Source organism: Neomonachus schauinslandi, chromosome X (genome assembly GCF_002201575.2).
Source record: "Neomonachus schauinslandi chromosome X, ASM220157v2, whole genome shotgun sequence".
NCBI lineage: Eukaryota > Metazoa > Chordata > Mammalia > Carnivora > Phocidae > Neomonachus > Neomonachus schauinslandi.
This window is the reverse complement of record NC_058419.1, coordinates 83180676-83203577: the sequence shown is the minus strand read 5'-3', so window position 1 is coordinate 83203577 and position 22902 is coordinate 83180676. Positions and strand designations below refer to the sequence as shown.

Genomic DNA, 22902 nt, shown 5'->3' with positions numbered 1-22902 from the left:
TCCAGGATTTAAGGCTGGAAGAGAAGGTAGGAGTCATATTATGGACTTGAGTGGTCGGTACTTAAATCGACATGAAGGAAGCTTTGAATAACAGAGTGTCACAAAGACAGACAAATTGGTGTCAGTTTGTGGTAGATTTATAACAACTCTAGCTACCTGGCAATGCAAAGGGCTGGCTTATGAGAGAGTTGTTACCATCGAAGGAAGGGTTCAAGCACAGCCTGGTCAACCAAATTCAAGGGTGTCATAAATGGTAGTCAGGTAGTAGGGCAGTGCTGGCCAAACTGAATGGCCTCTAAGATTCCTTTCAACTGTAAGCTGGTTTAGGAGAAAGAAACTAGGGAAGACTTGTGCAAGGCACAACTAGGAGCATGGAGCCATAGCAACTATTCAAGTAAGAGAGGGAAGTGCAGGGGTGGCAATGGCGGGAGGTGGGAACACACTGTGTAGGAAGACTACTGGTCTAGAATGTCAGAGCTGGAAAGGACTGCAGAAATCAACCAGTCGGTCCAGCTTCCTCATTGTACGGACAGGAAAACTAAAATTCTCAGATTGAGGAAGTGACTTACAGGGTAAATTTAAAAGGGGTGAGCCTAGAGGCAGGCGAGCCGGCCAGGAATCGAGAAATCCAGAAATAAGGTAATATGAGATTCAAAAAGGGGGGAAGTAGCAGGAATTGAAAGGAAAGGAGTAGACACGAGGGCTATTTTGAAGGAAGGAACACCACAGGGGTGGTAATTGATTGGATATAGGGGATGAATAAGCAGTGTGACTCCAAGATTTCAACACTAGTTTAGTGGGAGGCAGAAGGCTAAGGACAGAGCCTGTTTGGCAAAGGGAAGATAACAAGTTCCATTTTAGACATATTGGGGTTTGAGATTGAAAAATAATTCAAGTAGACACTGTCCATCAGACGACTGAAGAGCCTAGAGCCCTGATGGAAAGGTGAAGGTGAGAGATTTGGGAGTCATGAGATCTCATTAGTGTTCTTTCTTGAGGGAAACAGGAGAGAGAGGCAGAGAGAGAGAGAGACTGGAGAAAGGTAAAGAGAGCAAGCAGGGGGCTGCTCTCTGAGCCTTGAGGGATGCCCACAAGATGGGGATGGGAGAGGCAGTTGAGTCACAAAGGAGAACAGAGAAACAGTGAGAGAGGGTAGAGAAACAAGATAGTTCAGCACCACAGAAGCCATGCTGGCCGCAGGGCTTGGATAACGCCAGAATGGTACCTTGGAAACAATGACTAGCGATACTAAAGATTGGTTAAATAAATCAATATAATATCGCTGTTAAAAAATGAAGCAGCCTTGTACATACTGACAAAGAAAGATCTCCAGTATACGTAAGTAAAAGAGAAGAGCAGAAGATTGCTTTAATATGTGTAAAAAGCAAGATAAAGAATCCATACCAGATTTGTTTGTGTGTGTATAGAGAGACTCTGGAAAGATGTATTTAAAAAAAAAAATCTAAGCACAGTAGGGGGTGGTGAATCCTGGGCCAATGAAGGACAACGAAGAGCAGGACACTATTCTCTGTCTACCTTTTCATACTAACTGGCTTTTGAACCATAGGACTAGGTTATCTATTCAACACACAAGTTGAAATATAAAACAGTTGTGTAAAGAAAACAAGGAGGATGACAACAATGAAAAGGCCAGTAAATCTGGCCCTTGCGAAGACCTGAATAGAAGCCAGATTGGAGAGGATCAAGGAATACACAGGCTGTGAGGAAACAGAAACAGAGTGTGCAAGTATACAAACATATGCTACACACTTATATATATATATAAAGCATGGGAGGGTAAAGGAGGAATTGGTAACAGTGGTTGCCTCCGGGAAGAGAAATTAGGGATTAAGAACTGGTTGCCCACCTATATAATTGTAATTTTGTTCCATGAACATTTATCACCTATCCCCAAAATAACAACTTAAACAAATAAACTGTGTTAGGAAGAGGGGAAGGAGGGAAGGAAGGAAGGAGGAAAGGATGGAAGGCAAGCAGGAAGGCAGGCCACTCCTCACTTAACAAAATTTGGTGGCAATGAGGGCAGGTTAAGACAGGTAGGTTTTGTAGGGGCCAAGAGGATCGAGTTGGATTTTTTGTTTATCACTTCCCCCCATCCCAGGGTAAGAGTCAACAGGGACATTGGGAAGAACAAGCACTCTAATATGTGATAAACCAGGGGCGCCTGGGTGGCTCAGTTGGTCAAGCATCTGCCTTCGGCTAAGGTCATGATCTCAGGGTCGTGGGATTGAGTCCCACAGGGGTCCCTGCTCAGGGGGGAACCTGCTTCTCCCTCTTCCTCTGCCTGCCATTCCCCCTGCTTGTGCTCTCTCTGTCAAATAAATAAAATCTTTAAAAAATAATAAAATGTGATAAACTGAATTTTGAATACCAGCTCTACCACCTACTGGTCCCATGAATTTTAGAAAGTTACTGAACCCTCAGCTTCAATTTCTGCATCTTAGAATAAGGACACTACTAAGTACAGCTCATACATTAGATTATACAATCCTGAGTCTAATCCAACATGAGGGTTAGGGGCACCGAACCCCTGCACGATCAAAAATCTGTGTATAACTTTTGACTCCCTCAAAACTAACTACTAATAGCCTACTGTTGACTGGAAGCCTTCCAATAACATAAACAGTAAATGAACATATATCGTGTATATTATGTGTATTATATATTGTATTCTTACAATAAAGTAAGCTAGAGAAAAGAATGTTATTAAGAAAATCATATGGAAGAGAAAAATACATTTACAGTACTGTGTATATATATTTATTGAAAAAAATCCTCGTATAAGTGGTCCCACATAATTCAAGCCCATTTTGTTTAAGGGTCAGCTGTATTTAACAAGCTTCCTAGGAAAGCTTGGGAATGAGCGGGCTTTTCTCTAATGCTGTGGCACAAAGAACATGGTCAAAGGAATAGTTAATATTAGTATAAGAAAGAGAATGTGAGGGGTGCCTGGGTGGCTCAGTTGGTTGAGCGTCTGACTCTTGATTTCGGCTCAGGTCATGATCTCGGGGTTGTGAGATCAAGCCCCGTGTTGGGCTCTGTGCTCAGCACAGAGTCTGCTTGAGATTCTCTCTCTCCCTCTCCTTCTGCCCCTCCCTCCCTGTGCGTTCTCTCTCTCCTCTCTCTCTCTCAAAAATAATAAATAAGAAAATCTTTAAAAGAAAAAAGAAAACATGAGAGGCACAAAAAGAGGATTTTGACACAAAATTCCAAAGTATAGTGGGACAAGCTTAGGATTTGGGGTCAGGTAGAGCTGTTACTTTGAGAATGTTGTTTGGCCCCTCTGAGCCTTTTTTTTTTTTTTTTTTTTTGGTCTTCTGTAAAAGAGGAATACTATCACCTAATTTACAGTAGTGATGAAAAGATCAGAGATTATGCATCTAAAACTCCCAGAACATAATTGGCATTTAGTTTTGGTGACTTTCATCGTCCGAGCCCAGAGTTGAGGCTCCTAAGCACACAAAAACAGCAATGCCAATTTCCTACTGCGCACTGCCATTCCCTTGTCCCTTCGAACCAGCACTCAAAAAATAAATAAGTAAATAAAAGCACATCAGCTATCCCTTTGATTTTTCAAGCACCTATAAGGTCTCCCAAAGAATTCCCTTCTGCCCTTTGAACTTTTAATTCATTCTCAAATGATTTACTGGCTGCCTGGCCTCCAAATGACCATACTAGCAGTCATGTCCTTCCTCTCTGAAGCTCTGTCCCTTTGATAACAACAGTGCCCCTGATGGGCCTTACCATTCCCACATTCTAGGAGCATGCTTCCAAAACAAAACTTTCAGCTTCGGAAGGACGTTAACAGAAAGAGCAGTAAGGAGTGAGCTACCGTTCTCTGCTTCTTCCACCAATGCCTTTGAAGGCTGAATCATCACCTCTCAGACTTTCTCAGACTGGGTGTATTCCTTTCAGGCTTACTATGTGATCCTGATAAGGACAAACACTTCCTGGGGTCCCCTTGAGCACTGTTCCTAAAGTTGGCTCCAGTGATTCAAACTCTGCAGCAGTAGTTTGGGCGGGAATGAACCAAGAGAAGGCCCCACAGTGTGTCTTTTCAACTGTCACAGTACTGCCACTATGAGCTTCAGTCTGTTCCCTTTAGCGCCCTGACATGACCTAATGGACTTCCACAGAGACAGCCACCAATTAGATTAGACCCCATTAGGAAGGAGAACAGAGATGGTTCTTCTGGGCCCTTTTCAACATTTTCAGCTTTGAATAAAATAGTGAGAAAAGGAATGTCATGGTCAAATAGTGAGGACACTTAAGGCACTGGGTATAAACACCAGACGATGACTCACATCCAAGGCTAGTCAGACAGAACACGTTCGGGCTTGCTTCAGCCAAAGTGGAAACACACACACACAGTTTGTTCACGTGAATCTCCCTCCTTTGGGCTGAAGCAGTGAAACCCTTGAGACAGACGGAAGACTCACACTCGGCCTTCCCCAAGCACACAGCAAAACAGCACTGCCCAACAGCAAGGATAATGCTGTGATCATCAGCCAGCAGGCCTCTCAGGCAAGCCTCAGGAGCACGGTTCACACACAAGAGCTGCAGCAGCAAGAAACCCAGCTATTGCAAACCAAACTCCAGGCAGCTCGGAGACAAGCAGGTAACCACCCCCAGCCCCCACTGCCGTCATCGTCCCTCTCATCCAAGGTTGCATCAGGGAGCCTTCTCAACTCCCACCTGCACTACCATTTCCTTCTCTGTGCTCCCCCCATCCTTAGCTCTCTCTCTCTCTCTCTCACATACACACACACGTGTGTGTGTGTCATTCAAGGCTCACCCTGTTCACTAGGTATCACCAAAAGACTAGAAAACTTGGCTAGTATATCCAGCTCTTGCAATCATCTCCTCTTTTGAATTTGGGATTGGAAGTGGAAAGGGGAAAATGACCAATTATTGAGTACAAAATTTGTGATTGACTCCTCCAGCAAACCATTGTGGAGAGACTATTTTGTGCTCTGTGCTGAGGATGATGATGAAGATACAGAAGATTCCACCTTTGTCCTCTAGAAGATTTTGGTCCAGCAAGCCAGACACAAGGCAGCCAAGGTACCCACAGGTTTCTACTGGAAAATCAGAGCTCCAGCATTCCAAAGAGGGCGAGATGACTTCCATCAGGAGCAGACTGAGACGATGCCCTTGCGGCTGAGAGCGAGGGCTTGAAGGTTAGGCCCAAATGGAAGGGACAGAGATGAGGAGAGAAAAGCCAAGGCACTTGAGGAACATCAGGATGGGGAATTTAGAGGCCAGAGTTTCCCCAGTGTGTTTGCGGGGCAGAGAGGAAACTATCCTGCCTGAAAACCTGGGTCCTGGAAGGAATGCTACAAGTAAGACTAGAGCCAGATGGAGAATGGTCCATACACCAAGCTAAAGTAGTTTGGGCTCTATTTTACAGGTAGCAGGGAACCATTAAATAACTTTAAGTGGGGGAGGGGAATGATCAAAAGGAGGGAAACCACTAGGGAGGCCACTACATTAGTATAGTTGTTCCAGAAGGAGGCTTCTTCCTGCCTGTCCCAGCTCTTGCAAGATCCTCCTTCAAAGCTGCCCTCTGTCTGAGCTCACTAATTCAGAGCTCATTACTATGCATCTAAGTTGGGTGAGATATGAATGGCATTTCTTATTCTGAATGAGACTCCTAATGTTGTACTGAAGTTGGGTCAGGGACTGGAGTAGAAGTAAAAAGTCAAAGCTTCATCCATCCAAGTCTTCCAGCTTAGAAGAAAGGAACTATGATACATCATTTCCATGTCTGTAATAGCATTGGGTGGCTTGGCTCCCCAGGGTCACTGGTCTCGTATACGATCCCACCAGAAAAGAGGGGGCAGGGAGAGAGGGAGAGAGGGAGAGAGAGAGAGGGGGGCAGGAGAGAACTGCCAACATAGGGCAAAACCTGATTGTCAAGTGCTTTTCTGGGGCCTGTTCCAGATCACTGTCACTTATAGGCTTAGACTAGAGCTCAGCCCTAAAGTAGGGCTCCAGCCTAGAAGTCGGGATGGGAGGTGGAAGGGCCCCACCTGGGTCTTAGCAGTGGGAATTAACTCTCCCTGATGCTTAATTCTTTTGGCTTTTATTAGTGGCTGGATGTAACCTGAACCCTAATGCAGCTGAGAAGGGCCAAGAGCCAAAAACCCTCCTTAAGCAGATACAGTATGTGCAGGGCCTGGGCAGGTTTCAGAACACTGCACATTTCTCCAGCCAAAGGCACAGGAAAATATGAAAATTACATATTTAACCCTTTACATCCAGAAGGGGGAGAGTATCTTCTTCCTACCAGAACTCATAAGCAAGCTGGCTCTTGTAAAAGCCAGGGCACTCAAGTAGTCTTTTTCACAAAAATACCCCCCAGCAGCTAGATACTCAAGTCAACTTCAAATATAAATTGTAAGCTATTTCACCTTGACAGAAGAGTTAGGTAAAATAACCCATGTGCCCACTGGCCCTTAGCAGGAAGTGAGTTCCGTCTACATGGAGGGAGGGAAGAAAGGAGGGCGAGAGGGAGCAGACCAAGTTCTGGAGCACAAGCATCTTTGAAACATTCTGACTTTTAGTTCTTCACCATGCAGAAAAGTGGGTAGCACTACACAAAAGTAATGGATCTTGGAAGCAAATCTCGGGAAAGATGAGGCAGAAGACGGATGGGTCAGGCCCATATGCACACAAAATTAATCTTTCCTGAGAATTTCACGAAAGTATACATGGCCTCAGGGCTAGGGTTTGGGTCAAATAATCACTCTAAATTGGCAGAAGTCTCTTAATAATAAAGTGGCGTTTTCTAACCAGATTTGCAGTAAATGAGTTTTTGAAGCAACACTCCATTTCCTCCTTATTTTTTTTTTTAAGATTTTATTTATTTATTTGCCAGAGAGAGAGAGAGAGGGAACACAAGCAGGGGGAGCGGCAGGCAGAGGGAGAAGATGTGAGACTCGATCCCAGGACCCTGGGATCATGATGTAAGCTGAAGGCAGATGCTTAACCAACGGAGCCACCCAGGCATCCCTGTCTTCCTTATTTTAACATAAGAATCAGGATGAGAGTATGGTAAGGACACAACTGAAGGCAGTCGAATCATACCAGCAGGCTTAACAATGCTTTTTCGAAGGTCACATCTAATGACCAATACTACTGTAGAAATATTAAGAATGATAATATTCACAGGTTAATAATATTACACTATGCAGAATATAAAACTGCTAACAACAAAAATGCAACACAGACTTGAAACTCCAGAGGTTTGAGGTTTGCTTTACTATGTCTCCACATTCTGTTTTTCATATAGAGAAAACAATCCTTAAACCTCTTGGCAAGTCAACTGATGTTTTTTAACAGCCTCAAACCTTTTAACATTTCAAGCTTCATGTCTGAAGTTTGGCGTTTTGACAGTTTCTTCTATTTTTTGTTTGTTTGATTTGTGGACTTTCCCATCACTTGAAAGTCCGAAGTTAGACAGGAGGAAGTCCGGCCAGTAACACCTCAGGTGACCAGGCATCCCACAGATTGGAGGAGATAAGACAAAGCTATGACCAGAAAAGCCCATTAAATAACAATGCAGGCCTCTTCCAATGTCTGTTGGAGCATGAGATTGTCTGGCAATTAACTAATTTCCAAAACAATCAGCAGATTGGTAAATTGTCTATGTTAACCATTACGTTGCTAAAATAGCTATTTGCTGTTTTAACTGATCAGGGGCCTTAAATAAACAAATCCTTTCTTTCTTTTTTTTTTTTTTTTTTTTCCAAACTGTCTATGGAACTTCTTAACTGGCTAGGCCTACAGACACCTGGGTCTTGGAAGACCCAAAACTGAACAAAAATTGGATGGCCCTCCTAATCCCTATCACCAATTTGAGACTTCTAGCTTAGTTATACTGGATTCATCTCTAACCCCCACCTCTCCATTTCTTCAGATCCAAATGGTGTGTATTACCACTAACCTCTGGCAACTTGCTAATGTATAACAACAGCACATCGCTAAGATGGCTGATTCCCTTGAAATGTCCCTCTGTATTGTTCAGTTTTGGTCTTTCTTCATTCAAACGCTTAGGTGGCTGGTCCTCTGCCAGGTGCTTTACCTTTAATACATTAACTCTGATCCTCCAAAACAACAAAATGGCTACACACTTCCAATCCGAATCTATTCTATAGCCCAGTTTTCTGGGTTCTTCAGAATAACTGGCTTGAATCCATTCACCTTTACATTCCACCAATCTGCAACAGTCCAGCAGATCTCCATTGACTCATTTATCTCACCACACAAACAGTATGACATTGGGCAAGTTAACTAACCTCTCTATGCCTCCGTTTTCTCATCTGTAGAATGGTATTGATAAGAGTTCCTAAGCGTTAAATTGGAAAGCCACTGTCTGGCCCGGGGTATGCACCATGAAAGTATTTCCTAGAAAAGAAATACAAATGACCTTTATGGAGCTCTGAGCTGGTTTCATAGGCCATAGGAAGACTAGCTCAGTTCCTAGAAGAAACACTCAAATTTAATGAATGAGTGAACAGGTGGTGAATAAATGAACAAACAACACACACTCTGTCCTTGGGGAGCTCACGCTGTTAGTTCACCGTGGGGTGAGCAAACTGACCTCAGTCTCCTATCTGTGTCTTTAGGACACATAGCATGTATACTAACTGGAATGAATGCCTTTCTTCCTCCCTAACCTACCTAAATCCTTTCTATCCCGCAAGGCCTAGCTCCAATTCTTCTTCCCTTTGCCACAAAGCTCCCTGACCACATCAGCCCACAGTGAAATCTCTTTCCACTGAATAAATGTTGGTCTTAGATCCTACCCCATGGTTTTGGCACTTAAAGGTTCTTGTTTCCTGAGCTTGCAGTAGTGGCTCTCCTCAACAATACTGTCCCTTCCAGGCGACAGATCTTCTGCGGTGGCTATCTCTTGTATTCTCTCGTTTAGAGCTAGGCACTTTACAAAGTACTCAACAAATAACGTGTTGACTGGTTGGTTGATTGACTGATTGATTGATTGGAGGCTTAGCTGAGAGCTCTTAGGTAGGAGCCAAACAAGGTTTAGCACAGACTTTCAAATTGCTGGCTGTTCAGACATTAGCCAGAAATCATGTCTGGTCTTCCAACTTCTGGCAGCAGAAGACATCCCATTAAAGGTGTCCTGCCACTTTGCATCTTCCCAAAGATTCCATAGCTGCATACAATTCACTTTTTAAGTTCAAAATTCTCTTAGGAGAATTTTTGTTTAATAAGAGACACCTGTGGAATGCTTTTTCTTTCTTAAATCACATACGCATCTAGTATTTGTAAGAGATAAAGGATAAAATCCATCTCCCTCCCTCTTGGAAAAAAAATGTGAGTTTTATTATTTTCATTTTGCAAAAGAGGAAAGTGAGACATGGGGAAATGACTTGCCCAAGGATACACAACTTGAGTGAGTGGCAAAGCAAAGGCTGAACTTCAGGCCTTCTGAATACAAGCCCGTACCCCTTACCCCTGATTTGAGCTTTAAAACAAAACAGAACAGAATCCTGCCTTTCACCCTGATCCCCGAGGGGCATGTGTTGGTAATGTTGTTGGTTTTTGCACAAAATTACATTTCTCTCATTTCTTTCTCCCTCCCTTTCTCTCTCCCTCTCTCCCCCACCCCTGCTCATTTTTCTCTTTCATTTCTAATTTCTCTATTTCATTTCTTTCCCCCAACACCTCCCCCCAGCCTCATATTCTTATCCAGTTCTTTTTTCTTTCTCTTTCATCCATTCACCTATGTAAACATGGTATCATGGAATGACTCTGGGATTTGGAGTCAGACAGAAGTGAATTTCAGTGTCAGCTTTTCCACTTATGGTGTGTCTTAGACTCTATTACTTCACTTCCCCGAGCCTCAGTCCCCTCATCTGCACAATGGAGACATCAGTATCTACCTCAAAGAGTTACTGCAAAAATTAAATGGGAAAACATGTAGAACACCTAGAAGCAGAAGGATTTGTGACACAGCGGGTCTATTACCTCTTTTGGTGCACCATGTCTAGGCCTTGACTCCCCTTTGGGTTCAAGAGGTTGTTGAGATCCAACCAAACTACACGGCCTCCACCCAGGGAGGCACACGCACGCCAGTGGAGTATCCAGGGCCTCGCCTGGTCCACTTTTCAGCCTGTTGTCTTGATACTTCCTGACTGCAAACTCAAATTAACACAGAGCTCCAAACTCTCAGTCAAGCCCTCCAAAGAACATGAGAATCAAGACCTTGTTACTCACCTCTGAGGCTCCAAGATGTCATCACTCACCCTCAGTCAGATAAGATGCCATCAAAAGCTGCCTACCTGCAGAAGTTTTCACGGGAGCTTTTACTTACATCAAACACAAGCCAAAAGAAATGGAAAACAGCAAGGCAGCTCAACAAAGACAAGGCTTTAGCTTGTCATCTTCTCAGAAGCAAAGACAGGGCTGCAGCCATGAGACTCTAACCCCTTTCCAGAAGAACTAGTTGAACCAGCTTTACTCCCAGGTCTACCTCATATCACCCCCAACCCCCCTCCCCAAAAGAAAAAATCAATTTCTGATGGACCGTGAAAGGCAGTATAGGAGAACCATTCAAAACTTCCCTGCCAGAGGCTCAGGACGAGAGCCTAGCCTACAGCTGGGAATCTGCGGAGCGGCATTAGGGTGGGGGCCAGAAGACGCCACAAAGGGTCTGTCCATCACTGGGCTTAACCCTTGATCTTGTCAAATTAGTCCCACCTCTCGCATTCCTCACAGATGTAACATTAAAAGACCTGAGTGAAAGTTAACAGACCATGCCACATGCCATCCCTGAGAACATACCAGGAAACGGCCACTTCTGGGAAGGTAGGAAGCCGTAGTGTGGAGAACGTCAGCACACAGTAATAACGGCCTGCTGTCGGTTGGCCTTCACACTTCCACGGCCCAGACCAGGCAAGGATCCTGGAGCCCTTCACAACCCTTCAATAAAGCAGAGGCTCGCCCCACAGAGAGTCTGAGAAGAAACAGGAGGGTACAGAGAGGTGAAGCAGCATGCCAAGATTACTCTGCAAGTGGACAAAAGGGTATCAGCAAGGCGACAAATGGCCAGTCCTCCACTGAAACAGGATAGAGAGAGACACAGGGTGAGAAACTATCCCTCTGATCCAGCTATCAATTTGCTGAGTGTCTTCAAACTTTATCAACCTTAACTCTGTGAGCTTCTCTTACCCCCGCGTGCGCCGCCAGCCAGCATCCCCCCCCCCCCCCGCCTCCGCCCCACCGGAAGCACGGCTGAGCCAAGAGGGACAAAGTTGGTACAGCAGACTAGAAGGGCCCTCTGTGACCAAAGAAGAAAAAAAGTTGGGTTTTGGACAGAGGGCAGAGCAGCCAATGAATGAACAAAGAGGCAATGGCACTTGAATGAGCCAGTCCAAAACGTAGGCCTCAAGCAACTGGTGCTGACGGGTGGGGGATGGGAAGCAAAGACTGGACAGGAAAGAAGGGCAGCCTGGATGCCCGGAAAATGTGTCTGCTGCTACTAGGCAGTGCTCACTCTGTGACCCAGTATAGTCATAGACTTAACGCTGAATGAGGAGGGAGTGGAGGTGAAGTCAAAGGGGAGGGGTTAGTCACTTGGAGAAACCAAGTCATCTTGATCTTTGCAACTTTAGTGCCCAACCAGGATGGCTATGTGCCCAAGTAAACATGCCAGGGTGATGTGAGGAAGAACAGATCAACCCTTGCAAAACGAATTCCTAAGACAATCTTTCCACTTGGCCTGTTTACACTGGATGTGGCAAAGGGCCGTAAGGAGATGAACCTCTATCCCATCCTGGTCCTTGGAACACAGTCTTTAGCCAGGAAAAAGAAAGATCTCAACTTATTCATTAGTGACTTAGTTGAAGTCCGTCTGAAAGGAATTTTTCAGGAGAGCGCCAGGAGACAAAAATACTGGCTGCACAGAAATTAAGTGAAAGTGATCTAGGTACCAACGTAAGCAATTGCTGGTTGCAAGGTAACAGGTAAGCCTGGGGTTCAATTTCGGAGATAAGTTGAACCATAAATACACTGTGTACACGCATCTGGTCCCAGCATCAGGAATAGGAACACACTGGGTGCTGATAGTAGTAGAAACCTCAAACCCACCCAGGTCTGTGTAACAGAGATTCTAGAGCACTTGCCCCTAGCTCATGAATAAATTGTTCTCCAAGAATCCTTTTTGTAAATAAACAGCTTGGAGCTTTGGATAGTTTCCTGTAGGCAGAATATTATCAATGGTGGTTAGGTTCTGTAATTTCATCAGTCATACCCCATGGATTAAATAGGCCCCTCTGGGGCGCCTGGGTGGCTCAGTCGGTTAGGCATCTGCCTTCGGCTCGGGTCATGATCCCAGGGTCCTGGGCTCCTTGCCCAGTGGGGAGCCTGCTTCTCCCTCAGCCTGCCGCTCCCCCTGCTTGTGCTCTCTCTGACAAATAGAATCTTTAAATCGCCCTCTCTGGAACTGCTGTGAACCTAGCTACTATCAAAAACACTGTGTCAGAAAGACATGTGTCCTAGCCTTCCACTGTCTCATCTCTAGGCCTCTCATCCTTCCATAATAATGAGGATTAAGCTCCATTCCAATATAGTCCCGGATCAGGGCTTTAGGAGCAAGAAAAAATATTTGCCCAACCTAGGTGACAAACTGGTGGATGTGAGGGGCCTGCGGAGACAAGGCTGTGGGTGCAAGGTGTCATGCAGAAATGACTCTTCTCTTATAGACAGAAGACCTCAGAACCCAGGGATGGCAGCAACAGCAGGAGCTTTGCACTCCATGCCCATGGCACTATGCAGGGAGATGAATATCTGACAGGGGGTTGTGATGCGGACCACTAAATTCCTATGTAGGGGCTCTGTAAGTTGGAGACTATATGTCACATAGTCAGCATCTCCAATCTTGGAGATACCGATTTTTCTCAGAAGTAGAAAATTCAGCTCAGAGAGGTTATTCCTACAAATTCCAAGCCAAAACCTGATAAAAAATAAAATAAATCTGATGTTCTAAAGTTCTGATTTGGACACTCTTCATTAAACGCCACTTCCTTCTTCTATTACACAACTTCCTTCTCTGTAACTTTTTATATAAACATGTATGTTCCTTGAGGTCAGAGCTTATATCTTCTCTCTCATCTCCCTTAGAAACACTTCTCTCAACACTAGCCTGGGCTAGGCGTAGGGCCAGGGCAACTCTAAAGAAACAGTAAGAGATGAAATGTGACCCTCCCAAATCTATTCTATGGCTGTCTCAGATGCCTATGGAGAGGCCTTTGGCAGGTATGGCTTAGCAGCAGCAAAGCTCACCCACTAAAAGGTTCTGCTTGACACAGGGTCTTTGTATGGCATGGACATAACAGAAAGAGCCAAAGTGGTCTTCAGCCGTATTTTTTTTTTTTTAAAGAAGGGTCCTACTCAACCTTGGTCAGACTCTTCTCAGTTATTGTATTCAGCTGCGGGCTCCATAACTAAAGAGGAACAGGGACAGGCTAGAGTGCATCCAGAGTGGGAGGAGGAAAAAGGAGAGGAGGCTGGAGCTCAGATGCCAGTAAGGAATAGCTGAAATTGCTAGGGCTCTTTAGCCTAGAAAAGTGAGATGAGGGGGCATAGTCTGTGTCTTTGGATCTGACAAAGAGAAAGCATTCTTGTTTTGTGTGGTCCCAGAAGGTAGGGCTAGGACCCATGGATAGAAGGTAGAGGGATGATGATTGCCATTCAACATATGAAAAAGTCGTCTACAGTCAAAACTTTCCAACCAGGAAATGGACTGGCTAGGAAGGGCGTGAACTCCCCACATGAGCACAGGGCAACCAGCTCAGAGCTACTAGATAGAAGGCAAATGGACTGGTTAAGATTAAGACCAGGTGACCTCCAAAAGGCCCTCTTGACTCTGAGAATCTGTGATTCTAGGCCTCCTCCAAGAACAGCATTAGAGTAGCAGCCCTGAGTCAAGGCTGTCCTTTGGTGCCTGATGGGAGTGGGGAAGTGATTCACTTTCCTCAGATGGGTCAGCATCTTTTTCCCCCCTGGTTCTGAAGAAGCCTAACTACAAAAACTGTGATGTTCCCTCTAGATAAATCACTCCATAAACTCCAATCTCAAGCCCGAGTCTCTCTTTCCTCTTAAAAAAAGAAATTCCTGGGAGGGGGTTGGGGAGAGCAAAAGGGGAAATCATTTTCATTTTTTTTTTTTAAAGGGACAACGCTCAAGTGTCTTCCAGCTGGAGTTGAATTATTTTCTTTGTCTGAGGTTTTGGAGAGGGGAAAATCCTCTAATAGGCTTGGCCTTTTTCACTTTAGGGAGCACATGTGTGGATCTCAATAGGGTACCAGGTGTATTATGACAGCCCAGAAGGCCCCGAAATAGTGTGTACCCAAAGCTCAGCCAAGAGTTACCAGACATACAACCTGCCCTTCTTGCTCCTACCTCACTCCAACCTTCTTTGTGGCTTTCTGGATGGATTCCTACTCCAGGTCTCCAAATGCCTTCTACTCTCTGGGAGAGTTGGGGGACTGAGGCCCTCGATACCTTTGCTGATTCTAGAGGCAGATGAGGAGGGGATTCATGTACGTACCCAGGCTGGACTAAGCTCCCAAGAAGCACGCCCCATGAAGGTCCCTTTGTGAATGTCAAGCTCTGGTCTAGGGTGGGCCCAGCCCGTAACACAACTATGAAGCCTTCATAGGAACTGCTGGCTCTCATATTCCAGCAAGAACTCAAACTCGCAGCCAAATTTACTGCCAGCCACAAGACAGCCTCAATCTGACTTAACCCACGTCCTCTTGAAATCTCAACTGCCTCTTTGTGTGCTTCCTCTAGAAATAAGGTCATGGTGGGGATGGGGGGGTGCGGTGGGGAGGGAGCTAAAAACAACTTAAAGAGCATGTCCTGCCATCTTCCTAGGCTAAAGATGGCAAACAGTATGAGAGTTTTCCCAGTTCATTCTCACATCATCTTTGATAATGAAGATGGGACAGGTATGCCCACCCCCATGTAGCAAATAGACATTTGGGTCTAGAGAGGGTAAAATGATATAGCAACAGCAATGCACAGTCAGTGGAAGAGGTGAAATTTCCTTCTCCTCCAAGCTACTCCCCCTCCCCACCCTACTTTGTTCCAGGGCAGTAACTAGCCCCCACTTGCTTCACTGTGCCTGATGGAGACTGCCACGAAAAATGGGCCAGGAATAGGGCAAATATGTAGGATAAGCCTGTCTTCTCCGCCCCAATTTTTCTCCTCTCCTGCATCCCCAGTGGTCTCCACCCCTTCTTTTCCCCACCCTCAGCCAACCTCAGGACACATTTCCAAAGACTCACAATCAGTATAGGAACCTCACGCTACAGGTCAATAACTCTTATCTCTGTCGGTCTGTCCATATGTCTGTCTCTCTATCTAACACACACACACACACACACACGTGCCACAAGAGGATACAATTTGAATCTCTAAGGCCTCTGAGAATTCCTCTTTGATGCAGAATCATTGCTGCCAGAACCTTGGAAAGGTCACCCATCCCCATAGAAGATCTTTTCCAGTACAGGGAGCCAACTTCATGGATGACTGTCTACACTGCAGAGGGGGACCCCTAGGTAGCAAACCAGATAAATATGATTAGAAGAGAATCTCCACTTTATCCAAACAGGCCTCCTGGGCCAATGAGGTAGTATAAGACGCTAACCAAAGGAATTAATAACACCAAGGTCATGGGCCCAAGTCCCTTGTGGGTTATGTTTCTTTGGAAACATCACAATGCATAGGGAAATCATAAGCCATCCCTTAACACTTGGGATAATCAATAGCAGGTTTATTTTTTTTCAAACATTTCCTCTTTCTTTCTCACTGAATTGTGAAAAGACTACACCAGTCTCCTAAAACTTGGGCAATTGAATTCCCCACATTCAAGGAAATCACAGGAGCCAGTAGGCATCGACCATTTCCCAACCTGATCGTTTCCTGGTCCAAAGGTTCTCCCATGACAAATATGAGGTGGCCTTTCACACTCTAGGTGATCTTTTCCCACTAATCACCCTTTCTCAAATCCCTCCACTCCCGAGATGTCTCCACAAGCTATCTCCAAGCATGTATGCCACACCAGACCCCAACTGGTTTTTTTTCCATGACACCAAAGGAGGTTCTCCAGCATTTCCCACCATGGTTCTTGCACCTTACCTCTCTCTCTGCCTGACCTGAGATCATCACAGTGATTTGGAGGCACTAAAACAGTCCTCTCCTACCCCTGAGCCCAGACTTCAGCAAGGAGTGTCCACAACCCAGTTCCTCACCTACTGTGGAACCACAGGCTGACATGGGAAGAGTCACTGGGGGAGCTGTCAAGACTAGATATACCCCTGAATGGTCCTGCCCCATGCCCCTTCACAAACGGCAGCACTACCAGAAGAATCAAGAAACTCTCCAAGTAGTAGAAAATAGGATAGACTTGGAGCCTCCCACTGACTCACTGTGTGGCAGACCTAGACAAGCCACTCAGCGCATGGCGGCCTCAGGTTTTCCATCCACTTCTCCACAACCTTCCCTGACTGCCTCACAGGGTGGCTGGAAGAGGCTAATGAAATAAGGGATATGGAAACACCGTATACACAGTAACACTGTACACAAGTGGAACAAAGCCTCACCTTCTTCAGTCCACAACCCTTGGGAGGAGGAAAGGGCCAGAGCTAGCATAAAAGATTGCCAACTGGGTTGTCATAGTCTTATTTAAAGACCCCCCACTCGAACCTCCTTATAGACATGGGGACACCTAAGCCCAGGGAGGGTAAGTGATGCACTCAGGATCCCAAAGCTAACGAGCGGCAGAGCAAGGACTAGAACCCAAGGTTCCCATCTGCCAATACAATTCTCTTTCTACGGCCTTCCATCCCATCCGCACCAATGTGTGCGGACTGAGGTTATTTTTGAGAAGAAAACTGTACTGTTCTGAAGCATAAGGGGAAACAAAACTAAGTTAGAAAAATGAAAAGGGGACTAATGAACTATGCCACAGCATGTCTTGGCAAGAAAAAAAAAACACAGGCAATCAGTGCACTTAAAAAAAAAAAAATACTATGGCCCCTTTATATAATGTTGGGGCTAACCAGGTTATATACAACTGGCTTTTACTGTAAGGTGCCAGGCTAGTTGGGAGGGATAGGATAAATGATTTTACCCCTGCATACCCAAATGTGTGTAATAATGAGTTTTCCTATAATAGGGGTCAACTGTATGTTCAGCGGAAAGGGAATCATTAAAAGGCACCCTGCCTCTCAACACACGAGTCACTTCCTCAACAGCTTGGCCAGGGAAACCCTCATCTACCCTCAAATAATCCCCCAGCCAGACCACAAATTGCTGGCTGCCCCATACTTAGTAACACCCCCTGCTATGCTCAGCACTGGCTCACAAAACAATCCAGGGCCATAGCAGTAAGCACTCTCTGGGGCGCTTCTCAGGATGGTTCAGCCCTGGGCAGAGGTGAAAAATGACCTCTCCAAGATAGGTTGTCTGGGCAAACTGTGGAAATTCTGTGGGTGGTGTAAGGAGAAAAAGAAAGGGAGGAACTGCCAGACTACTGGGGGGTGCATAGCCCATTCTGACCTTGGTGGAAAGAGGGAAGAGAGGAGTCTGATTAGAAGAAATTCCTGAAGGTCAGGATTCCCCTCCCCAAAATAGTTGCTTGAGAGTGTTCTTGTTTTCTTTGGTTTTTTGAAAAAAGCTTATTAACTCCCTCCATAGAATATTGGAGGGAGAGTGCTTTAAGAGGGGATGTGACAGTGGGTGACAAAGGCATCTCAGGCTGGTTCGGAATACATGACCAGTGTGGGGAAGAGAGAGCCGGATGGAGATATGGGCTGGTTATTGGCGTTTGGGGAGGCCAAAGATCCCAGGTTTCCCCGACAGCTCCTCAAAGTTTTGCCTCAGGTACCTGAGACTGCTCAAGCTGATTGGTACACCCCATGTCAATACCCCACGGTGGCTAAGAGTGTGGGCCCCAAGGCCTGAAGGACCTCTCCACTACAAGTTACCCAGCACGTCCAATGCAAGGGGGAAATGAGCACAGGTTGGGGGGGGGGGTGGCAGGGCATTGGCCACCCCCTGCTGAGACGTGACCTCCCTTACAAAGCCAAAAAAATAGTGACATTTGTTCCCTGCCGAGAAGCCACATCTTTCTATCTCTAGCCCAAACCCACATCTACAACCTCAACTGCTATTTGAGTGGGTTGGAAGGAGAAGAGCTTTTCAGATTTGAGCATTTAAGAGAAACAAAAACAAAAAAACAAAACGGGATGAAGTTCGTGAAGTTCCTTCCCTTGGCAATCTGGCGCCTCAAGGTGATTGGCCCTACAAATCTCTCTTCCCGGTAACAGCCCCCGCGGCCCCCACACCCCCTCACCCCTACTGGGGGACGGCTCGTTTGGGGGGTTCTGGAGCACTCAGGAGAGCTCCTCTCCCCTGTCCTCGGCGGCAACTTGGCTTCCAGCAGATCACAGCCTCCTAAAACAAACAAACCCTGGCGGCAGCAGCGGCAGCTCCAGCACAGCTGCGCTCCATGGCGCAAAAGTTTCCTCCACACTTCTCAACGTGCAGGAAATCTCGCCGGCGCTGGGGCAGGACTCCGGAGGGAGGGAAAGGCCGAGCCGAACTGGCAGGAGCAACGCCTCGCCAGCTGAATGGATGTGCGCGCGTCCGGCCGTGGGAAGTGAGGCTGACGAAAGCCACCAGTGCCTCATCTCCGTTCCCACACCAGACCCTCGCCCTGCAACCTGCCCCGGCGGCACGACCCGCTGCTCGGCGGAGGGGCCAACGCTGCTAAGAGAGCTGCCAAGCGGCGCTGTCTGTCCCGCAGGGGCGCGGGAACTTCCAAGGAGAAACCCCCAACAGCCACCACTTCCTCCAGCTCAAGCTGAGGGGCGCAGCCGCCCCGACGTGGGGGAGCAAAAAACTGCCCCCCAGAGCCTCCCGAGTGTGTGCGCGCAGGGCTCTTAGCCCCGGGCCAGCAATGCTCCCATCCCGTGCTCCCGCCACCCGTCATGGGTGTCTGCGCCCGCGCTGGTGGCAAGACCCCTCCGTTCCGCTAATGCTCCACAGGAGGGCTTTCAACCCCAGCCCGGACCAAGTTTCAAAGTCGGTCAGAGGGCCGCGTCCCGCGGCAAGCCTGCGCACCCGCTTGCCCATTCAAAGTCGGGCACCGCTGGGACAGAGGCTCCAGTTCTTACCTTAGACACCGTGAGCGGTTCGCAGTGTTCCAGACCCCCCTTAAGGGTGAAGCCCCAGGGCGCCCCCCCTTGCAGCTGCACAGGGACGTACTGGAAGGACCCAGGCCGGTTCTCCATCCTCGGCTCGGCTCAGGCGCCGCGGGGCTCCTTTTCCGCGGGGGCTACGTTGCCTCCGCCCCCAGCAGCTCCGCCACCATCGCCCTCCAGCGCTACGCCACCCCGCACCGCCCTGCTCCGCCTACTCTCCCGGCTGGAGACGCTCGGGCAGCGGGCGAGCGCGAGGAGGAAATGACACGGAGCTGGAGAAAGGGGGAGAGAGGGGGGGGAAAGGAGAAGGAAAAAAAAAAAGAGAGAGAGAGAGAAAAGAAAGAAGGAGAGGCGGAGGGATAGCGCGTAATGGACAAGAAAACGGAACAATGAGGAGGGGCAGTGAGTGGGACCTCGCCTATAGGATCGCTGGGGAGCGGGCTCGAGGCAAGGCCTCACATCAATTGTTACATTGTTTCATTCAGGCTGCTCCCCCCCCGCTTTGGTCCTCCTCCTTACGGCCGTGTTCCCCGCCCCTCCAGCCAGCCGAGGCGAGGGGAGGTGAAAGTCGTTAGTGTGGATAGCCCGCGTGGCCGAGTGGGCTGAAACGCTGGCTTTCCGATTAGCGCGTTCATGTTTCTCTGACTGCCTTTTTCTTCTGAAGGTCCCAAAACCGGGTCCTGGGAGGGTTACAAGGCTGCTAATTTGTGGACCTTGCCTAGAGGGATGGAAAGTAAAGCAAAGCAGGCCAGCGAACACAGTGGGGCTGTGTGTGTAGGCTGCTCTGTGTGTATGCACTAGGTGTGTGGGGTCATTATGAAACATTGCCCCGGAGCATAGTTTAAATAAAGAAGCACTTTGAGGATGCCCCCTGCCCGGGTTTAGCCGCACCCTGGCGCAGCGCTGGCGTCTGTGGGTAGCACTGTGCTTGTGTATGTTCCAGTCATCTGGAGTTCCTGGCACGGCCTTGCACTTGCCCCACTGAGATGACCAAGCCAGGAATCAGCAAACTGCTAGCAGACTAGTAGTAGTGTTTCCACTCCTAAACAAACCTACAGAAAAGAGCATCCATTGATAAACTGGCCAATTAACAATGTTGTGCCTTTTGGAAGAATCCACTTTTAGACAAGGGTCCAGAACATTTCTGCTCATCCGTTCATGCTCGAGGCTGTAGTTTTTGAGCCGGGCTTTTGGACCAGACCAAACACACACACACGCGCGCGCGCGCGCGCAAACACCCACAGTAATAGTCTCGAAAAGTGAATCTCTTATTAAATCTTATGCTGATTTCTCAGTCTTGACCTAGACAAGTTACCTACCCTCCCTGAGGTATTGTCTCTAGAGCCACATGCAGGCAGTAAGTTTTTTTTTAAAGGGCCTCCCACTAGCAGGGGAAGTTTTGACAACTCCGTTGTGACTCAAGAGGACCTTCCACCGCCTCTTGTCTGTTCAGTCTCTTGCCCTCTTCTTGTGGAGCTTGTTCCTCATCACCAAGGAACACACTATGGCTCCCTGCCTTCCACAGTCAGCTTTCTGCAGACAAGGTTTCCACTCTCTGCTTCCGCTCCCTCACCTGTCACTGACTCTTCCCCTTGCCTGCTGTATACTGCAGCAGGGCCAGTGAAACGTCTCTCACAGACCTCCCTCCCTCCCCCAATCCTTTCTTCTCAACCTTCTAAACTGCCTGCATTATATGATGCTGACCTGACTTTTCTTTAATAAAACTGCAATTTGGCTGTTTATAGCCTCCCTTTTTAAAAGTCCTTAGAGATGATTCACTGAGGAAACCACCTTAATCTTTTAGACTTCTAGACCTACAAAAACCATTTCGATCATGTTCACTGTTTTGTGTTTCCCCTCCTAGAAAGCAGAAAACTTGAGAAAATGGCACCTCAATTTCTTGACTCTCAATTGTGTGTCAACCTGTGACATTCATTTGAAACTGAACTGAAACTGATTTTTTTCTTCTTTTTGTGCTAAGACTCTGATCTTCATGATTATTGCTTGGTGGAACTCAGCATGCTTCAGTCTCAACATATTGAAATCTGCAAAGTTCAGTTCACAGGATATGTAGTCATCACTCAAGGTCTACTAGAATTATGTGTCTAGACTAGAGGAAGAAGTTTGGAAGCAGGAGACACACATGTGAGCCCTGGCCTTGTCAATAACCAAATAGGTGACCTTGGGCAAATCACTGAACTGTTTTTGGTCTTATTTTCTTCATTTGTAAACTTCAGCTAGTAAGCCCTGACCTACCTACCTTCCAGGCCTGTTGAAGCCTAAAATAAAATAATGCATATGAAAACACCATGTCTTCTTGCACTCTTCAGTTTATCCTTTGTATCATTACTGCAGAAGAACATAAATTACCTAGCCCCTGGTGCAAACAGCTCCTAAGTAGACATTTTGAACATCAGATGGCCAGATAAGGTCACTTCTTTACTGATAAAAATTACTGCTAGTAGCAGGGATCTTATTCTTCCTTCCAGTTAGTGGGGGCATGATTATGTAGTGGAAAAGGTACTGGGTAGAACTTGAGATGCCTAGATTCTAAGCTGGTTCTGCTGTTAAATTGCTGTGTGATATTAAAAAGATCATACCCCCTCTCTGTAAATTGAAGGGATTAAGCTACTTGATTTCTTAAGTTTCTCTACAGTTGGCAAATTCTATGACTACTTCCTGGCAAGGGTGCTAAAAAGAGCATATGTGCAAACAAAGGCTTGATGGTGGAGATGAACCAAGTGAAAATAATGCAATGGAGAAGAATCCAGGAATGTTTCTCTGTGTGTGGGCGCTTGTGCGCACATGGTGTGTCCGACCGACAGATAATGAATGCACTCTAAAGTATGTTAAATTGCCTGTGGAAAAATAAGGTGGAAAGTCCAGTAGGCAGGTAAAAATAGGAAACTGCATTATAAGAGAGGGGTGGTGATTGATAATACACATTTGGATTATAGTTGAAGCCATTTGGAGTGGATAATCTCACCCGGGGTACCACAATGATAAAAAAAAGCTGGATTTAAATGGAATCTTGGATTATGCTAATATTTAAAAGTCAAGAAGGATCACAAAGGATCTAAAAAGGAACAGACAGAGGAGGTGGGCAAAAGGCCAATCAGCAGAAACAGGGAGAGAAATTAAAAACAGGCTGTTTACTTCCACCTCATTAAAAAAAATCCTCACAAGTCTTTTCTTCATTAGAAATCTATTGACCAGTTTATCTTTTTGGAAGGAAGAAGACTAAAATAGCAGTCCTTCCCTGAACTTCTTTTTTTAAAAACTTCCTTAGCTCCATCTTTTGTAAACTCGAATTTGAATACAATTTCCCTCATAGCAGTGCCTCTAAATCCTTTCTAAATTAAGGATTCTTTTGAGCTTCTAGTGAAATCTATGCATTCCCTCCCCTAGAGAGCTACACATCATCATGCAATGTTATACTCAATTTGGGCTGAGACTTACAGACCATAGCTTCAGAATCCTTGCTCTAATAAAATATAAGATTTTTTATTGTGGTAAAAAAAAAACCATAATATGAAATCTACCCTCTTAACAAATTTTTATTTATTTATTTTTCCTCTTAACAAATTTTTAAGTATACAGTATGGTATTGTTAAGTATATGCACAATGTTGTACGGTGAA

The 22902-nt window shown here is 46.3% G+C and overlaps 1 protein-coding gene across 1 annotated transcript in view; it reads right to left on the bottom strand.

Moving 5' to 3' along the window:
- Positions 1-19352, bottom strand: part of SHROOM4 (shroom family member 4) — a 223845-nt gene extending 204493 nt beyond the window's left edge. Inside the window, exon 1 of the mRNA XM_021678717.1 lies at positions 19236-19352. Coding sequence (XP_021534392.1) covers positions 19236-19352 — 117 coding nt within the window. The remainder of the gene's footprint in view (positions 1-19235) is intronic.
- Positions 19353-22902: the final 3550 nt, after the last annotated feature.